Here is a 21,183-nt window from a genome sequence, read left to right as displayed (position 1 = left end):
TGTGGCCAGCATAGGAAAACTCTTTTCAAGGCAAAACCCCCTTTATCAGTTCAGCTGGTGAAAGTATACAGACAATTGGAGACCTAGGTTTTATTTTAGTTATAAAAGTTCGGAGGAGTTCTGTTAACCTGTCTGTGGAGCAACCAGGACCGGAGAAGTATCATCCTCCTGAAAAAAGACATGTCCATCCAGTTCAGCCCATTTCCTCTCCCAATGTTGATCTAGAGCAGGATTTCCCAAGGGGTGATCCACGGAATTATTGGTGCTCTGCGAGTGATTATCAGGGGCAGCGACAGAGGGTCTAGGTCCCTGCTCTACTCATCGCTCTAGTGGTGTCTGGACAGCCTGTATTGAGGAAATGAACATCCAGGAACTTAGGTCGGCATGGCAATGTGGATCACATGAAATTTTAGAGAAAAGTGGGGGGGGGGGGGGACTGAAGTAGAAGCCAGTTTTCCTCATTTAAGTAAATTCTTTCTAACTCGAATTTTGGCAATCGGAATAATTCCTGGATCGAATTTGCGATTACCATGTCCTTGGGCAGAGCGTTCCATAGTCTCACTACTGACAGTAAAGAATCCCCATCTATGTCGGTGTAGAACCTTTTTTTCCTTTAGACGTAGAGGATGTGCCCTTCTTACAGTCATAGGTAGAAATGGATTGTGGAAGAGATTTCTATATTGTCTTGATGCATTTATATATAGTTATTGAGTCACCCCCTCAGCCTTCTCTTTCCTAAACTAAACACCAATTTTGATTAATCTCTGGGTATTTTAGTTGCCTGCCTTTTTGTAACTGCTGAAACTGATATGCCCTTCTTGAGTACCGGTGCCCAATATTCCATGTGTGGTCTAACAAGTGACTTGTTAAGAAGAAGCATGTCTCATCATGAGCCCCTCGACCTCTTTTGATGCACCCATGATCCAATTTGCCTTGGCAGCAGCTGCCTGACACTAGTTGCTGCAGTTAAGCTTACAGTTAACTAGAATCCCTAAGTCCTTTTCCATGTCAGTGTTACCCACTAATTTCCCATTAGTAACGGTGACCCAATCGGAGTATGTACAATTTTATAACCACTCTTTGCTTTCTATGATTGAGCCAATTACTAACCCACTTAGTCTCATTTTATATACCAACCTTTTATACGGCACAGTATCAAATTCTTTGGAAAAGTCCAGATCTACAAAATCCATTGACTCTCCCCGATCCAGTCTAGAACTTACCACCTCAGAAGCTGATCAGCTTGGTTTGACAGGAGTAGCCCTTCATAAACCCATGCTGATTCGGAGTTATGCAGCCATTTTTCTTGAGAAACTCCACAATAGCATCTCTTAGAAAACCTTCAAGCATTTTACCCACAATAGATGTAAGACTTACCGGCCTGTAGTTCCTGGGTTTATTTGTTTGACTCCTTTTTGAATATCTCTGCCAATCCAGTTGAACAAACCCCATGACTTTAGAGTTCTTAAATATAAACAAACAGTCTATCACATTGCTTACCTCCCTTAAAACTTTGAGGGAAGAGGGGTGTTATCGGGACTCATCGTGTTTGTTTTTTTTTTTTAAATCTTTCAGTTGACTCTGCGCTTTTTCCTGGTTTAGGCTACTTCCACATGATTAAGCGCAATATCGGGCAGAGAAACCTGTCCTAATGTCACGCTTGTCAACGTATGGTTTATCCGCAGTTGTAAGGCGGTTTTCATGCAAAAAACGCCGTGCATCACTTTCCTGCAATTCCAATCCTCTAGCGCTTGCTTCATGCAAGTCAGAAATTGGCAAGCTTTTCCACTAATTTCAATGGGAAACATCATTGTATAGCATGCTATGTGTTTGACTGTCCCATTTGAAAACAAAGCACGATTTGTCCCGAAGGATACGCAATATAGGACATGCAGGAAAAATATTTGCGCGTATGTGTGACTCCATTTAAAAGAAACCCTATAGTAGAACTTGTAGACGACAGCGGTGTTCGCCCAGTTCTCCAGGAACCCAAAGCCCTTCTTGCACCAGCTCTTGAACAACTTGTTAACTCCCTAATCTCCTGCTGCACGCTTTAGAGGACAGTACACTTAGAATATAGCTCACACGGTCACAGATGAGGGGTGTGCAGTGATGGGAGGGGATGGGGGAAGAGTATGTTCTCAATGGAGGGGCCCTTTTTAATGTAGGAAATATATCAAAACTGCAGTGTGAATGCACCCAGTGAGATTGCTGTTTCTGTAGTTTCATGGCTTTTAGAAATTTAAGTTGTAGATTGTGCAAAGTGCACAAAAGGTTTTTATAAGCATTTAAATGTTCAACAACCTATGTACTTTTTTTAAATTTATTTATTTATTTTTTGTTTAGTGTGATACCAGACTAGCAAACTTTCTAGTATCCTTGCTACTGTACTTGGTGGCAGCTCCATACGTACGTGCCTATATAGAGGTGACTTGCGTGTTATAGAGGCCTTACACTCTGCCATGAAGTCCATAGCTTATGTTTTGGAATACCATTAGACCTAACTTTTGCTTTATGCATGGAATTGAAAGGCCCAGCTTAATCATTTTATGCTTAGACTGTCGCCTACTTTAACACTATTAGCTAAGTTTACGGGCACAAAGTAGGTGAAGTTCTGAGTCCAAGGATGTAAATGTTATACTTGCCTGCTTATGATAGCAGGGCCGAAAGACATCACTCCGTGTACCGAGTGGCAGCATCCAGTTCTGACACCAGGGGAATGATAGGAGATACGTATAACGCGTACGTTCCGAGACTTAGTCGGTCACCTGCTTTTAGCCCATAAGCTTAGTTTGTAGTTCTAAAAGTAGGTGACAGTCTCTTTAACCCCTTCCTGCTCCAGGGCGTTTGTTTACGTCCTGGCAGCTGGGTATTTCCCGCAACAGGGCATAAACTTTCGTCCTGGGGATAGCGCAATATCACTTATGATCTCGCGCTATCCCACAGCGGGAGCCGGCTGTCAGTCATAGCTGGCCTCCCGCTGCAACAGCGGGGGTGCCGCGATCGATGTAGATCGCGGAATGGAGGGGTTCACAGAGGGAGCGCGCTACCTCTGTGATGTCACCGGACTCTCGCAATATAATCGCAGAGAGCCCGGCTGGTTGCTATGGCAACAGGACGCCAGACACTGGCGTCCTGTATTGCCATAGCCTGTGATCGCTGTATAAGCATAAGGCATGACAGGGCAGTAGCCCTGCCATGCCATATCACAGCAGCCATCAGTGCTATACTGATTTTGTTTATGCTTTTTCTCATATTAGCATAAAAAAAATGAAGAAAAAAAAATTAAAACCCCACATATTTGGTATTGACATATATTTGGTAACAACGCGTACAATAAGCTGCACATGTTTTTGACTGTGCATGGAAAAAAAACGTTAAACGCTAAAAAACTGAGGCAAAATGCAAATTTTTAGCATTTTGCCTCCCTAAAAACGCAAAGCCGTATGTACCCCAAAATGGTACCAATAAAACTACAGCTCGTCGCGCAAAAAATAAGCCCTCATAGAGCTCCGTACATAGAAAAATAAAAGTTACAGGACTTTGAATGCAGCGCTTTAGAAAAAAAAAAATTCAAAAAAAGGGGATTTTTTGCAGAAAAATGGAAAAACCTAAAAAAAAGTTCGCCACACAAAAAACAAGCGCTTATACGGCCGCGTCGACGGAAAACTTAAAAAGTTATGCCTTTTGAATAATGGAGAAGAAAATCCGCCAAAAAGCGTTGCGTCCTTAAGCCCAAAATAGGCCATGTCATTAGGGGGTTAAGAAGTAAGATGTTAGGGAAGTGTGGGGAAAAAAAAAACTGCATGGTGGTTTGACCATTTTTTCCCTCCCTCACAGGTGTGTACCTGTCGAAGTTTGCTGACTTACTGCAGGCCAATCCTTTAGATGGAGGAGCAACTGGGCATATTCTCATATTCAAAGTAATAAAGGTAAGGTTTACCAAATAAAAATCAACTTTTCTAGTTATATGTGGTCTTTAACCCCTTAATGACGCGGGCATTTTTCTTTTTCAATTTTCGTTTTTTCCTCCCCCCTTTAAAAAAATCATAACTCCTTTATTTATCCATCCACGTCGCTGTATGAGGGCTTGTTTTTTGCGGGACGAGTTGTATTTTTCAATGGTGCTATTTAAAGTACCATATAATGTACTGAAAAACTTTTAAAAAATTCTAAGTGGAGTAAAATGAAAAAAAAAACGACATTTTGCCATCTTTTAGTGCGTCTTGCTTCTACGGCGCACAAATGGCAACAAAAACGACATGATAACTTTATTCTATGGGTCGGTCCGATTACTACGATGCCAAACTTGTATAGGTTTTTTTTTACTATACTCCTCTTTTTTTTTTTTAAAGACATAAAATGTTTTTCAATTATTTTCTGCGGTCATTTTGTGCGCGCAATAACTTTTTTATTTTTCTGTCGACGTAGTTGAGCAAGGTTTCATTTTTTGCGGGATGTCCTGTAGTTTCTGATAGTACCGTTTTGGAATGCATACGACTTTTTGATCGCTTTTTATTGCGTTTTTTCTGGGAGACAGGGTAGCTAAAAAAATGCATTTCTGGCGTTCTTCATTTCTTTTTTCGAACGACGTTCACCGTGCGGGAAAAATTATGTGGTACTTTGATAGTTCGGACTTTTACGGACGCGGTGATACCAAATACATATTTTTAATTTATTATTTAGATTTTTTAATAATAGATATGGCAAAAGGGGGGTGATTTAAACTTTTACAACTTTTTTTTTTTTTCAATTAAAAAAAAACTTTATTGATTTTTTTTTTTACTTTACTTTGAAGTCCCCCTGGGGGACTTTAAGATGCGATGCTTTGATCGCTCCTGCAGTATGACGTAATGCTATAGCATTACGTCATATTGCTTTTTGACAGGCAGCCTATGAAGCCACCCCACGGGGACGGCTTGATAGGCAGTCTGCTAAGGCAGCCCTGGGGCCTTTCATTAGGCCCCCGGCTGCCATGACACATGCACGGCTCTCCCGATCTCACCGCGGGGGGGCCGTGCGGGACCCCCGAACATCGTTTGGGGGATTTAAATGCCGCTGTCAGAATTGACAGCGGCATTTAAATGGTTAATAGCCGCGATCGGCCGCGCGGCCGCTCGCGGCTATTGCCCGCGGATGTCAGCTGTTATAAACAGCTGATGCCCGCACTGTATGAAGAGAGGTTGCATCGCAACCTCTCTTCATACATACCCCGACGCTCCATGACGTACCAGGTACGTCATTGGTCGTTAAGGGGTTAAAGTGAGTGATAGACTGTAATAGCCCGAAATCCTTATCGGCAGAGGCTAAGGTGCTCGTTGGTGATCGTGTGCTATAGTGACTGGCACCTGTCAGATGATGGTGTGTTGTTTATCTTTTGTTTTTTTTTCCTTCAATAAAGTGGTGTTACATTCACAAACAACTTTTAATATCCTTTTGCTGTTTGAAATTCCTAGCATTCTGGGTTATTGAATCTGTTTACTGTAAAAGTCATTCTATTGATGATGTTATACAAAGGAAATGGTGTTTGTATAGGAAGCTGAATCGAGCTAGTTACCTGGGTTTACATTGCATTGTTTGTTTTTTACAGGGGAAAATGAAGCTAGTTTATGATCACTTTAGGAATAACCAGGAGTCTTTTGGCAATACTAATCTGGAGCCAGCCCCTAAACATGAGTGTCATGTGTTAAAGAACATGAATGCAGTTACAGCTTTGCTGTCCTACAGAGCATTTGAACGTACTCAGGTACTATTTTTATTTATATGTATAGTCTCTTGAGATATAGGGTCCATTTACACAGAATGACTATTGGGCATTGTTTTTTTGCATTGTCCTTCGCTTGAATAAGCGATTCTGGTCAGTTAAAACGCACCAGAATAGAACATGCTGCAATGGTGTGTTCTGGTTCTTTTCCTTTTTTTTTTGTTTTAAATCTAATATATGCCTGTGTTCATAAGCCCTAAAGAAAAGACTTAGTCATTTTTTTTTTGTATCTGGCATAATAAAATAGTCAAAAACTGCGCCACAAATGTGTCAATGAGTCCTTAGAGCAAAATAAGGCAAGAAATGTGTCCAGTGTGGACTGCTTTGTTTGTGTGTCAACCTCAGCTTTTACTTAGAACCAAATTCTTTAAATGTTTGTAGATAGTCTAAAAGTAAAGCTATGTAATATGCTTAAACTATTTTCTTTCTGTCTGTAGTATTATTTTTATGAGTATGGTTTTGATGAAATTCTCAAGAAACCTCGACATGTGTGTCCTTATGCGGTTGTGTCATTTGCGTACAAGACCGATCAGAAACCAAGACCATCTTCACCCTTGTCAGGGTTAGTTGCATATTGCCATTTAAAAAAATATATATACTGCACATTATTAATTAACTAAAAATTGTCCTAAAAATATATTTCATTAAGTATAAAGGGGACAACTTATGCTTACCTGTACTCCTCATGTATGTCATGTCTTGAAACAAACAAGTGAGTGTTGCAACAGAGCCGCATGTATTAAGTCCATAGACTTGTATAGGAGAGCACTCGCACGGGGCTCTCGAGTTGGAATTTCATGTTGCGGCAGCTAGTTAGTATTTAAAAAAAAGAATCTCACCTTGGATTTGTTACATCCCCCTAATTGCACCATACTTAGTTTATGGTACTGTGGGAATGTTATAGTTTCCCTTTAGACAACTTCCATGTGAGAATCTTTTTCCATGTGGTGGTGATTTTGTATTAGTCACAGAAAAATGCTTATTTTTTTAAAGTTTTTTATTATAGATGTAAAATTGTATGTAACACATGACTAACACAAGTGATTAAGGGTGCTTTCTCGCTTGTTGCACTGGAAGACACAGCCTATGACCATGGGTATAGCTACTGCTACAAGTAGGCGGACACTAAGCAAAAAGTGTTTCCTCCTAACAGCTATACTTCTTTGCAGTCACTAAGCTATCCGGTTTTAGTGTAGTGTCAGTAGGAGGTAGACTTCTCTTTTTCATTGATCTTCAGTTGGCACTAGACTTCCTGTTACCCTACCAAGGGGAGTGAACAGACTGGTGTTAACCTCAGAAGACATGAAGGCACATCAACTTTAGTTTGAGTCCTACCTGCCCACCATAATGGCTCCCACTTTGGAGCAGCCCACTGGCGTCCCTCCTGGGCATCTCTGACCTTCTAGCCTTTGGCTGCACGTGATTGACATCCTGCGACTGTTACCCTTTCCTTCCAGTGTGGTGTGGCATTTGCGGCACCCATCTTGTGCAGATTGCCCATGGGCATTGTCGGGGCCTTGGCTTTGGCCTTGCATCCGGAACCTACAGTTGGTGAGCTTGGACAGGGAAGGGCTTCATGTCCCGCCCTTCAATCGGAATTTACTTTGGGTGGTCATGGGATTCCTGTTCTCTGTTCGACCTTTCCAAATGCCCTTCTTGGTGCCAGAACTCTCTCCTCCATTTGGCTGCTGCCCTTCTCTCTTCACAGAACCCGTCCTCAGATCCCATTGTTCCTACCTCTTTGCACCCACATTCTTGCTGTGGCATACTGGAAACATTAGTGCACCTGACAAGCTCCTTGCTCATCTGCAAGTGACTGATCAGCATTCCAGCTCTGCTTCCAGGACAGCTCAGGACTGGGTAAGTGCTGCCTGGTGGTAATTCCCGCCTTCCTCTTTTGCTCCTACTGCTAATAGCAGTAGGCCCATTTTAAGAGCTCTCTTCTGACTAGTACACACTATTTGACTACTAGGGACTGAAGCCTCCAGACGGTGCCTAGCCAGAGCCATGCATTTTGCGCTTGTGCGCTGTATTGCCAAATTCCCATCCAGACAATCTAAGCCGTTACGACGTTTCGATCAACAAGGACTTATGTGTGTGGAGGAATAAAGGAAGGAGTTTTACTGCATCGCTGTCTGCTGCCACAGTATTTTCCTTCTTAAGCCGTTAAGTCCTAACATGTCTTCCATCGAGTCAATGACCAGCCTGCATGTAATCCTTCTGTTCTACCCCTGCCATCTGGAATGGACACCCTCCCTCTTTTGGTCATTATGGGATTTTGCTAAAGCATCCACTGCTATCATGGACCACTATATCTTGCAACAGCCACAAAGCGTGTTGAACAATGATTTTTCTACGCACAACCCTTCACATGGTAAATCCTGAAAAAAGGCTAACCCTCCCCTCTTGAGGCACTCTTTGTCCCCGCATCAGCTTTCCTCTTCACAGTACATGCAGGGACACGTTCCGAGCTCTCTTCCAGAAGTGAAAGTTGCTCAGAGGATGAACTTTCGGACTCATTTGTTCCAACCTGGATGATGGACAACAGTCAGTTCTTTTCTGGTCGTTAGCCTGATGGTGGCGATGAATTAGACCCTTCAGGTGAAGAATCAGTCACTGACTACTTCTATGTTCTCTTGTTCCTCCTTGGGACCTTAATCTGATGGTAGATACACTGCAGGCTCGCCCCTTGAGCCATTGCACAACATTCCGGATCAGCTGTTTAACTTAAAGGAGTAGCTTTTTTTTTTTTTTTTGTAGCGATCACTTCCATCCGCAGGGTTTCTGAGCTCGCAGCCTTGTCGGCCACACCTCTGTGCACGGTTTTCCATTAAGACAAGGCAGTCCTACATACTGTTAACCCTTTCTTGCCTAAGCTCAGCCTTCCCTATCAATAATTATATAGTCTTGCCTTCCCTCTGTCACGCACCCGAGAGAATCTGCTTTCCACAAATTTGGAATTGGTTTGAGCCTTGAGGATATCTTTCCCTCAAATGTCGCCTTTCAGGCGCTCTGATGATTTTTGTGGTTCCAGATGGCCAGAGACGTGGCCTGGCGTCAGCTTCTAAGTCCATCATCTCATGATTGATCAATTCAGCAGTGGTGGACGCCTATTGTGCCAAGGGCAGGAAGCCTCCCTTCTGGTTTACTGCACACTCTACCTGGACGATGTATGCCTCTTGGATGGTACGCAACAGTGCCTCGGCTATGCAAGTGTGTAAATCCACTGTGAGCTTCTCTGCACACCTTCCCTAAATTTTAACAGGTGCACATTTTATCTGCGGACACCTCTCGGTCAAAGTCTTGCAGACTGCCATATACTGACCGCATGTATTTGAATTTCCTCTTTCCACTCTTGAAGGACTGCTCTGGAACGTCCCAGGTCTAAGGCTTTGTCTCCCAATGCAACGGACGAGAAGATTTTTCTACATTCTGTAAAATCTTGAAAAAAGACTGTGCATTTTGGTGATATTTGAGGTCTATGCAAAATTACAAACTAGTAATTTGGAATGCATTCTTAAATATGTATAAAGATATACTGTATATAATCTAATTCATGTATTGGGATTGTTTTTGGATCTTTAAGGCTGCGTTCACACAGGGCGGATTTGTCGCAGAATTTCCCTGGATTTGCCAGCCATGTGGACAAAATTTGTCAAAAATCTCGTCCACGAGGTGCAGACCATCCGCTGCGGCAAAGACAGCATTAGTCGTTGTTGCGGCGCGGATTAACAGGACGCAACATGCCAACTTTTTTTATTTTATTTTTTAATACACTGCAGCCTCGTTCCTCTCTATGGTAGAGCCAGCCAGAATGAAAAAGCATGCGCCTAAGCCGCTCCAAAATCCAAGGCTAAGTCCCGGGAGTTTTGAAGCTGTGCATCCTGCTGAAATCTCGCAGTTTTTTGCTGCGGCAAAACCACGAGATTTCTGTGGTGAAAAAGACCTGTGTGTGTGTCTCTTTATCTCTTTATCTTCTGTCAGATGGATCCAAAACAAGAATGTTCGTACAGATGTCATACATTTCGATTTGTGCACATTGTTGCCTGTAGCATTAAAAAAGACAATGTCACTATTTTTTCTTGACTTAATTTGCTTTAATATTTTTTGTTTTAAATAGGTCCGTGAACATCAGTGTTGATCATTATAATGGTATGTATGACACTTCAAAATATATAGGGGGTGTAACATAAAATTTAAAGGGCCACTCTGGCGCAAACTCAGAGGTTGGACAAATATCTGTCTGGGATGATTTAGTGAAACCTGCACTGAGCAGGGGGTTGGACCGGATTACTGAAGATTCCATCCAAATCTTCCATTCTATGTCTATTCACCTATGCTGAGTCTGTGTGGTACAATCCATCAGTTCATTTTACAGGAATTATGTGGATTCCTTAACCCCTTTTAGGACTAGGCTGTTTTGTAACTTAAGGACCACACTCTTTAGGGATTTTACCGATGTAGTGGTTTTACTGGCCTATTTTTATTTTATTTTTTCTTCCTTCAGCTACCAAAATTATTGTTGCTGTGTTTTTTGTTTTTTTTTTTTTACACATGGGGCTATTTTTTTTTTTTTTTTTCACTGACTTTTTGTTTTTGTTTTCTTTTTATTGGGGGTAAAAAGCTTAAAAAAATGATTTTCTTGTATCATGATATATTGCAGGAATTTTATACAAAATATATATTTATAGCTGAAATAAACTATGGAATTGGGTTCCTCATTTTGGAGCAAGGGAGCTGTCCATGCGGGAGATCCGCAGAAAAATGGAGCATGCTGCGATTTCTTCCCGTGCGTGCGACCCGCATGTCGGGAGAAAATCATCACATCCACATGCTTGTAGCTGCCCTACGGATGCTAATGCACCCTATGGGCAGCAAGACGCACGGATCTCCCGTGCGAGGGCCACACGCGGATTTCAGAAGTAAAATCTGCACGTGGACATTGGGCCTTAGAGTTTAGTTGTTGACCGGACATGGAGCTTTCCCTAATGCACACATTTTTGCAGACTCTGTAAATCTTCATGCAGAGAGATGCTTTTTTTTCTGTATAAGTTCAACACCAGCTGTATTGAAAGTGGTTTAAAATGATCATCTACTTTCATTTAAGAACGTCTTTGTCATTTTACACAAGCAGAAAAATAGTGTTTGTACAGATGTCAGCGTAAGCCACCATCATTCAATATGGAGCAAACTGTGAAACCGATACCTGTTCAGTCAATTGGTTCCCCAAAAAGGGTATTAGCACCCTGAATATTTATGGTTAATCCATAGCAGAGCCTGGATTTTCATCCATTTCCGTAATTTTTTAGAAGTGATTTAAGAGTGGCAAACGCATGCATGTCTACTTCTCCATTCTTTCTCTCGCTACATGTGACAGTCTCCCCTTTAACTGAAGTTACATGACAATGGGGATGTTTTTTACAATACACTGTAAATCACCTATTAAATATGTGGATGGACTGTATGTGTTTTAATGTAGAATATACATAATGTTAAGCATAAATCATTGTCTTCTTTTTTTGTTAGACCGTAGCAGTTTTATTTTATGGAGGGGACAGCTTTTAAGTAAAGGAAAGCTTCTATGCCTTGCTTCGTTGAAATCTACAAGTGGCCCTTTTTTTCCATTCAAACTGTGAGTGCTGTAATTTTTCATTGCTTACTAAAATGGTTACTAAAGGCTTCTGAAAGTTGTAATTTTTTTTTTGCTATACGCTAAATATAGTGCTTGCCTTCCCTAGGCCTGATAAGATTGACTTGGACATTATTATGCGCCTGGAGCAGATTAAAAAAAGAATCACACCACTACTGTTCTATAAGGAAACCCACAGCAGGGGTAAGGAAGGTAAGCATCAAGCTAGTATTACTCGGAGCGTGTTGTGATTGCATGTTTTTTTGGGGTCTTTTTTCTCATTTAATTTTTTTTTTTTTTTTGTATCCTCTTAATTTTTACAGTTTTAAAAGGTGGAGTATATAGCCGTCTCTACGAAGTGTCTAACAAAACGAAAACGGCAAAAGAACTGCAGAGCTTATTACAAAAAATGGAGAAGGAGAAACTGGTAAGATTTTTTTTATTTTTTTTCTCAATGCTAAATTAGTGCATGGCTCGTGCAGATGTATTAAGATAACATGCAGAATAACTCCTTAGTGACGGCCCCATAGTGTTTTTACAGCCTGTTGAAGGACGTGTATGAAGGTGATCGCGGGTGTCGGCTGTTTTATGCAGCGGACACCCACGAGCAACAGCCCCGACCAAGCCGCGTGGACGATCGGGTCTGTTAACCCTTTAAATGCCACTGTCAATTCTTACAGCGGCATTTAAATCCCCCAAATCTCTGCCCCCTTCAAGAAGAAAATGCATTGGGGCATCTGATTTTTATTTTTATTTTTTCCTTCAAAATCCCATATAGTTCCAATAATGAAAATAGAAAATGACATTTACATGCAAGTGTGATGCGTTTTTGTGTGTGCGTGTGTTTTTTTTTCTCGAATAGGACTCAATGCAATGTTGCATGTTTTTCACGCCCGGCCGATATACGCTGCCCCTCTCTGCAAGGGGAGGAGGCAGGACGGGAACTAGTGCACTGAGCTCCTGTCCCCTCTCTGCCCCTTGCCACTGTTTGCAATGGGAGGGGTGGAACTTTGCTCCACCCCTCCCATTGCAAACAGTGGCAAGGGACGGAGAGGGGGTGGGAACTCAGTGTACTAGCTCCCCATCCTGTCCCGCTTCCTCCCATTGCAGAGAGGGGCAGCGTATGTCAGCCGGGTGTGAAAACCCGACTGATGTACACCTGTCTGAATAAGCCATAAAAAGGGGTTTACAAGGATAGAAAGTTCCTGATTGGTTGTGGTTCGGCTGTTGGGACCCCCACTAGTCTTGAGAATGGGGGCTCAAAGGTTCCCCATCAATGGTGTGGCAGTCTCTCGCATGCGCTGCTGCTTTATTCATTTTACTGGGAGCACTGGAGATTACAGTTAAAGCTCTCGGCAATGTCTGGCACTCCCAGTGAAGCAAATGGATTGATAGAACACAAATATTACCCACACGTCTTCATGTGGGAACCTTCAAAAATGCACACTGTTCGCACAAGTATGGTGTACTCCTGTTACTGGTTGGTGTGTTGCCTAGTGTTGTAGGCACCAATTAGCCAGGTTTGAGAGCTTCTCTGCAAATGTTTGTTTTATCTAGCAGCAATGGTAGATGGTAGGGATCTCTTAAGTTATTTAGAACCCCCAGAGTGCACAAAGTCCTGCAATATGATGCCCACGCACATATTAACGTTATCTATATGGTGAACTGCAAAAAACACTCAACACTGTAGCAGATCTTCCCCCTATGAAATAATCCCACCCTGCCCTCATTACAGACAATACCAGATTGCCAATATAGGATCTCATTAGCTGTCTCTGAATTAGGGGATGTATATGACAACAATGTGCTTGTCACATTCACCCAATTATGTGGAAAACTATAAGTACTTTGACTTCAATAGTTTCAATACTTCAAACTGCGGCATGCTCTGAATACCCAGTTCCCTCCTTCTGCCGCTCACATATCAAAATATCCCATGATGGGCCTATTCAGATACCAGTGGGCCTAATATCAGCTCTTTATACCCATCTACTCTCAGCTAATATCAACTGTAACCCACTATCTGGTCAGGATAAATGGCAATTTTGTGTCTCCTCAATAACGACTGAAGAATGGTCAGAGATGATAGAAACCCAGCAAGCTAATACAACTCTACATTATGCATCAATCTTACCTGACCCCAGTTCATCTTCACAAAATGGGTAAAACTCCAATGTCGACTTCTGGCATCTGATATGAGGCTGCCCTTATATAGCAAACTTTTGGTCTGATATCAATGTTATATCCCCACTCTAGATACATTCCACGCAACACACCAATTAACTGTTAACTTTTCCTTTTGACGAATCTACACGCCCCTCCTCCCCTTTTTTTTTTCTCTTCAGTTTTGTATGCCAGTAAGTTTGAGTTTGAATATCTATTCAATCTCTAATCAATATCTAATCTCCTGATTTTTAATGTTTTACAAAAAAAGGAAATTTCTTATTCTTTACATTGTACTAAGGTCAGTTAAAACATTAAAAAAGCACTGTTTTGTAAGTATCTTTAATGCTACACCATTCTATACTGTTCTTGTACAAATGGTGCACTAAACTTGAAGAATATGCCAAAAAAGAACTATATGCCAATGAGGAAGAGACCAGTGTTTAGGTCTCGATTCGCGTTGGAGTTTTTTGGGATTTTTCAGCTTCTGTAGTGAGGCTAGGTGCCGTCACCCCCTAGTATCTGTGTATGCAGTGGCTCCGTCTTAAAGGGGTTGTCCCGCGCCGAAACAGGTTTTTTTTTTTTTTTTTAACCCCCCCCCCCCGTTCGGCGCGAGACAACCCCTATGCAGGGGTTAAAAAAACAAATCGGAGAGTGCTTACCTGAATCCCGGCGGTCCGGCGTCTTCATACTCACCTGCTGAAGATGGCCGCCGGGGTCTGCTCCCTCCGTGGACCGCAGCTCTTCTGTGCGGTCCATTGCCGATTCCAGCCTCCTGATTGGCTGGAATCGGCACGTGACGGGGCGGAGCTACACGGAGCCGGCATTCTGCACGAGCGGCCCCATTGAAGACAGCAGAAGACCCGGACTGCGCAAGCGCGGCTAATTTGGCCATTAGAGGCCGAAAATTAGTCGGCACCATGCAGACGAGGACGCCAGCAACGGAGCAGGTAAGTATAAAACTTTTGATAACTTCTGTATGGCTCATAATTAATGCACAATGTACATTACAAAGTGCATTAATATGGCCATACAGAAGTGTATAGACCCACTTGCTGCCGCGGGACAACCCCTTTAACTACTGGTCACTGTCTTCTGCTCCCGCCCTCCACACGCCATTGCTCGATGAGTGCATTTTACATTAGCATGTTCTGTTTTGGCATACTTTTCAAGTTTAGCGCACCATTTGTATATTACTGCTTCTGAATTTCATATATCTTGGTAGGCTGGGGTAGTGGCCTACTCACGGTTGCAGCTACTTGACATGTACATTTGGTTCAGGGATATACTTATTTTGTATGTTGTTCTTGTTTAACAAGTGTGTTAAAGAAAACTAATTTTAAAAAAGTATGTTCTGAAATGCTGTGGCATTTCAGATTCAGCACACTTTGAAGTACGACTTGGAACAGAGCTTTGAGTCAGAGCTGGGCTGTGCTGGCTTCTCCCCTCTCACAGCATTTAGAATGACTGCTCTTTCTGCATATACACCAGACACCCCTCTTTGACTTGAAGCTCTGATCGGAGTCAGACTTCAAAGTGTGTTTTATTCTGAACAGCTACAGCTTTTCAGAACGCCTATACTGGGGCAATAGACATACTTGTCCGGGGGTCATGCTGCTCGTAGTCTGAGCAGCAGGAACTCTGTGACAGGCTTCCTTTTAATTATGCAGCATCAATTTTGAAAAAATGTTTATTTTCTTTTTATAAATGCTTTGTAAATATAATAGTTTCTCTTCCCTGTAGGCTTTGATTAAGCCACTGGCAGATGGAGGGTTCTTGCTGTTTTTTTTCCCAACTCCCTTGACATCTTCCTATGGTAAGTATGTTAGTGGGCTTAGAATATTTAATGAATGTTCCAGCCCAAACCATTTGAACCCTAACCGCTGGATAGAATGGGAGACCCTGATCTGCCCCTAGTTGCACAGGTGCAGCTAAGAGGAGGTTGAATTGAACATGCTTTCTGCCTCTTTCTTCAAAGTCTATGGCACTGCCAGAAAGGCCCAGGTGGATGCTTTTGGTTGGAATATTTCTTTGAAAAAAAATTGTAGAAATACAGCCTAAAATAGTGTTGTAACATTTCAGGTGCTCAAAGTACGAAGCCGTATACGTTGCATGCACTCTTTATTTATCCTCACTCCAGAGAAACTCTACAACCTGGTGAGTGTGATCCTCATTAAAATGTTATAAATATACAATGTTGCCTTATCAGAAACAAAGCATTAATAGAGAAGCTTAAAAAGTGTTTATTGTTTGTCTTTTGGGGGGGGGAGGGTGTAGCTAATAGATGATAACGCTTTCTTTGCTTAGCGTCCCCCTCCTAGTAGCAGTAGCTATAGTCAATGACCTTACATTGTCCCCTAGTGAAAGGGACAAGAAATTAATTTTATGGTAAGTAACAAAAATCCTGTTTTTTAAAGATTTTACAGGCTCAGTTAGAACATATCATTGTTCTTTATGGACAGCAGTCGAACTTTCTGTTAAGGAACCAAACTAGAAGTAATAGACTTCAGCATCTTTATTATATTCTGTGTTTTATCTGTATGCCCTGAAGTTTAAGACGACTTGATACTTCTCTTGAAATCTGATTACAAGTTATCCTAAGGAAAAAAGCAGAAAATGGCACTTTATCCCCAACCACCAAAGTTCTAGTTACCTGGTCCTGTTGATCTGGAGATTCATAGAGATGTTTATATATACTACCATTCAAAAGTTTGGGGTCACCCAAACAATTTTGTGTTTTCCATGAAAAGTCACACTTATTCACCACCATGCGTTGTGAAATGAATAGAAAATAGAGTCAAGACATTGACAAGGTTAGAAATAATGATTTGTATTTGAAATAACATTGTTTTTACATCAAACTTTGCTTTCGTCAAAGAATCCTCCTTTTGCAGCAATTACAGCATTGCACACCTTTGACATTCTAGCTGTTAATTTGTTGAGGTAAGCTTGTGAAATTGCACCCCACGCTTCTAGAAGCATCTCCCACAAGTTGGATTGGTTGGATGGGCACTTTTGGCGTACCATACGGTCAAGCTGCTCCCACAACAGCTCAATGGGGTTCAGATCTGGTGACTGCGCTGGCCACTCCATTACCGATAGAATACCAGCTGCCTGCTTCTGCTGTAAATAGTTCTTGCACAATTTGGAGGTGTGTTTAGGGTCATTGTCCTGTTGTAGGATGAAATTGGTTCCAATCAAGCGCTGTCCACTGGGTATGGCATGGCGTTGCAAAATGGAGTGATAGCCTTCCTTATTCAGAATCCCTTTTACCCTGTACAAATCTCCCACCTTACCAGCACCAAAGCAACCCCAGACCATCACATTACCTCCACCATGCTTAACAGATGGCGTCAGGCATTCTTCCAGCATCTTTTCATTTGTTCTGCGTCTCACAAACGTTCTTCTTTGTGATCCAAACACCTCAAACTTGGATTCATCCGTCCACAACACTTTTTTCCAGTCTTCCTCTGTCCAATGTCTGTGTTCTTTTGCCCATCTTAATCTTTTTCTTTTATTGGCCAGTCTCAGATATGGCTTTTTATTGGCCTGTCTCAGATATGGCTTTTTCTTTGCCACTCTGCCCTGAAGCCCACAATCCCGCAGCCGCCTCTTCACTGTAGATGTTGACACTGGTGTTTTGCGGGTACTATTTAATGAAGATGCCAGTTGGGTACCTGTGAGGCGTCTGTTTCTCAAACTAGAGACTCTAATGTGCTTATCTTCTTGCTTAGTTGTGCAACGCGGCCTCTCACTTCTTTTTCTACTCTGGTTAGAGCCTGTTTGTGCTGTCCTCTGAAGGGAGTAGTACACACCGTTGTAGGAAATCTTCAATTTCTTAGCAATTTCTCGCATGGAATAGCCTTCATTTCTAAGAACAAGAATAGACTGTTGAGTTTCAGATGAAAGTTCTCTTTTTCTGGCCATTTTGAGCGTTTAATTGACCCCACAAATGTGATGCTCCAGAAACTCAATCTGCTCACAGGAAGGTCAGTTTTGTAGCTTCTGTAACGAGCTAGACTGTTTTCAGATGTGTGAACATGATTGCACAAGGGTTTTCTAATCATCAATTAGCCTTCTGAGCCAATGAGCAAACACATTGTACCATTAGAACACTGGAGTGATAGTTGCTGGAAATGGGCCTCTATTCACCTTTGTAGATTTTGCACAAAAAACCAGGCATTTGCAGCTAGAATAGTCATTTACCACATTAGCAATGTATAGAGTGCATTTGTTTAAAGTTAGGACTAGTTTAAAGTTATCTTCATTGAAAAGTACAGTACTTTTCCTTCAAAAAGGACATTTCAATGTGACCCCAAACTTTTGAACGGTAGTGTAGGTAGCTCCTTCTCTACAGATTCCTGTACGAGTTACACGTAGTGGTTGTCATGTATGGGTTGAAAACCTAAAAAGTAAGCTATAACTTGATGCACCCGCATGAGTGTAAAGCAGGGACCATGTAAGTATAACTAACTTTGAGCACAAATGTTGTAGAGTTTTGGTTTCCCCCCCCCCCCCCCCCCCCCAGCAGATCACTTTAAGGGCTCATCTCCATGGGTGCGCGCGGCCACGTGATGCTCAAGGATCCATGGGTGCACGCGGCCACGTGATGCTCAAGGATCCATGGGTGCACGCGGCCACGTGATGCTCAAGGATCCATGGGTGCGCGCGGCCACGTGATGCTCAAGGATCCATGGGTGCGCGCGGCCACGTGATGCACTTTCATGGATCCATGCACCTGTAGACACTGTGTGTAGATACACATGAGAAATAGATTGCAGCTTGCGCTATTTCTTGGTGTATCATGCAGTGTTTGGGGGCGGGGGGTTCCGAGACTGAACTGGCAGAAGCACTTAGTGTACAGCTAGAGCGCTCAACTATTTGCCGATAACATCCAAAGTTCATAGACTTCCTTTGAAGTCTGTACACTACTCTCTTAGCAGGAATAGAAACAGCCAAATAGGCACAGAGCACAGCTGAGTGCTTTTGCCCTTTTAATTTGGCATTCAATGGGAGTCTTGGTGCCCAGACCCCCACCGATTTTTTTTTAATGTTTCTGACATATCACAATAATCTATTAGAAGTATATTCTTTATATTTTTTATTTTAAAGTGTAGGTACACAGTAATTAATTGAAGGTGCCATATTTATCATCTTGCAAACACATCACAACTTATTTCCTTTTGGGTGTCTGTTGTTTTTTTTTTTTTTCTTGACGGAGCATGTGAATATGATAAATGCACACTTCAACTTTTTCTGTTTTTGTTTTTTTTTCCCCCCAGCATCACATTTTAATGTCCAAAGTCCTTCCATGCCAGAGCACCAAGAAATTATGCCTGAACTACCCACCTTTATTTCTGCATTACACTATGCTATCTTGAAGAGTCAGACGGACACCTCCAGCCACTACAACATTGTTGTGGAGAAATATGTTCGGTTATATTTGAAACAGCGAGCAGAAGGGTCTCATTCACACAAAGATTTTATTATAAGAACTTATGACCAAAGGTTGGATTCGAAAAAAACCCTTTTTGTTGCTCCTAAAGATCGAACTCATATTAACACTGCTTTACACAGTTATCTTCGTAGAGATGATGCATATACTTTATTTGTAAAAAGAGCACAAGAACTCATTGTGGATAATCGAAAGGTTCAGCAGTTCAGTCCCGTATCGGATTATGAACCCATTGAGGATGATCATGACCAATCAACAAATACAAGGAGAAAGGTTGCCCAAGAAGGATTGTCTGATAGTGCAAATTATGATCAAGACAGATTAAAGGGTCTGATCAACCTAATTTACATGAAAAAGAATGCCTCCAGTAAAGCTGAAACCAACACCGCTTCAGCTAGTGGACTGATCGCAAATCCTGAAGACAGCCCAGAAGCCGACAAGAAATCTACACATGAAAACTTTCTTTGTGACAGTAAGTAATGTTTTCCTGTCAAAATAAAATACTATTTATTTCTGTATACAATATAGTTAGTTTGAGGTTAACACAATTGTCCTCCAGTGGAAGGGGGCTTATTTTTTGCAGGTTGAATTATAGTCTTCATTTATCCATTTTTTTGGGAACCTACAACATTTTGACTTCAATTCCATTTTTTCCTAGAGGCAAGATTAACAAAATCTGCAATTCTGACATTTTTATTATTTTTAACTACATTCACTATGCAGTATAAATGTCTAAAATTAATTCTGTAGGCTGATCCGACTATGTCAATACCAAATATTTATAGTTGTGGTTTTTATTTGTTTTGGTTTTGTTCTTTGCAAATTTCTTACACTTAAAAAAAATCTTTTTTTTTTTTTTTGTTTTTTTAATCGCTGCATTCAAAGGCTCCTAACATTCTTTTCTTTTTTTTTTTCTTATGTCAACAGTGCTGTGAAAGGCTAGTTTCACACAGGTGAGGACTGTATTAGGCCGTGAATTACGACCAGATATCGTCCGTGCCATCTATGTCAAAGCCCCAGTGACGTGAGGCATTTTCATTTGAAAATAGCCTCGCATCACTTCGGGGGCGAAGGATCGCTGAGTCCTCCCATTGCTTGCAATGGGGCCGCGGCTGCTGCCGCCAGCCTCTTTGAAGACTTTGGGCGATATCACAGGAAGATAGAACAGTAGCATTGCATCACGGTGCTACGCATGAAAACATCGCTCATGTGGATGACAAATGGGGTGTTCATATTTGTGCGATTTTTCTCGCCTGTGTGAAACCGGCCTAAGTGTTTTTTTTGGGGGGGGGGGGGTTTAACGTGATTAGTTGTACTTTTTTAGTAGTACCACTTTTTGATGTGACATTTAGATCACTCTATTTTGTGTTTTTTTTGTGTTAAGTCTACATGGCCAAAATTAACTTCTTTTTTTTTGTTCTGTATTTTTTTAATGACATGCACTTTTGCAGGTTAAATGTACGAATTTTATACCTCAGAGTCATTACGAACACTGCCACGTGTTTTTTTTGTTTTGTTTTTGTTTTTTTAACATCGCAAATGTGAAAGGTGGAATTTTGACATTTTTATTTCTATTTGCTTTTTTAATACTACATTTTTACTTTTTCCCCACTAGGAGACTTGATTATCAGCATCTGTTATCACTCTTCTAAACCAGTACCATACTTCAGTACATTAGAAAGTTTATTAGGTCAGCCAGAGGCTGAGCCTTACAGGCTGCCATAGCTGGCAGACCCAGAGGCTTTATCCATACCTCTGGGTCCCATAGCAACCCGTCGAGTCCCCGCGATCACATAGCTGTGGTCCGATGAGCAACAGAGGGAGCCCCCTCTCTCTGCCAGCTTTTTTTCATGCTGTGGTCGTACACACGGGGAATTTGTGTTTTTTGGGGGTTTTTTTCTTCCCTTTGGCCTCCAATGCAAGTGCACGGCTGTTGTGGGTTTTTTTTTTTTTTTTCAGCAAGGACTGGAGCAGAGGGAATCTAGTTGATGACACTGGACTTGGAGGCACAGTGGAAGGGCGATAATGGCTATTATGTTCTTTTTAAGCTATTCCTTACCCCAGGGCAAGTTTGTGTTTTTTGTTTAATTTCCTCGAGGCCTCTTTCACACGGGTAACAGCGATATTGACGCTGTGTTCCAATGATTTTGTAGTGCCAGCGATGTTTTTTCA

The 21,183-nt window shown here is 41.8% G+C and overlaps 1 protein-coding gene across 3 annotated transcripts in view; it reads left to right on the top strand.

Annotated features, from left to right (window-relative positions):
• Window positions 1-21,183, top strand: part of TASOR (transcription activation suppressor) — a 55,071-nt gene that overhangs the window by 10,023 nt on the left and 23,865 nt on the right. For all 3 annotated transcript variants that reach the window (XM_066596554.1, XM_066596553.1, XM_066596555.1), the window contains exons 5-14: window positions 3,841-3,932; window positions 5,591-5,746; window positions 6,202-6,326; window positions 9,885-9,916; window positions 11,291-11,396; window positions 11,503-11,606; window positions 11,717-11,820; window positions 15,300-15,372; window positions 15,639-15,713; window positions 18,839-19,483. In XM_066596554.1, the coding sequence (XP_066452651.1) occupies window positions 3,841-3,932; window positions 5,591-5,746; window positions 6,202-6,326; window positions 9,885-9,916; window positions 11,291-11,396; window positions 11,503-11,606; window positions 11,717-11,820; window positions 15,300-15,372; window positions 15,639-15,713; window positions 18,839-19,483 (1,512 nt within the window). The remainder of the gene's footprint in view (window positions 1-3,840; window positions 3,933-5,590; window positions 5,747-6,201; window positions 6,327-9,884; window positions 9,917-11,290; window positions 11,397-11,502; window positions 11,607-11,716; window positions 11,821-15,299; window positions 15,373-15,638; window positions 15,714-18,838; window positions 19,484-21,183) is intronic.

Source organism: Eleutherodactylus coqui, chromosome 3, assembly GCF_035609145.1.
Source record: "Eleutherodactylus coqui strain aEleCoq1 chromosome 3, aEleCoq1.hap1, whole genome shotgun sequence".
Taxonomy (NCBI): domain Eukaryota; kingdom Metazoa; phylum Chordata; class Amphibia; order Anura; family Eleutherodactylidae; genus Eleutherodactylus; species Eleutherodactylus coqui.
This window is presented reverse-complemented; position numbering and strand designations above follow the sequence as displayed.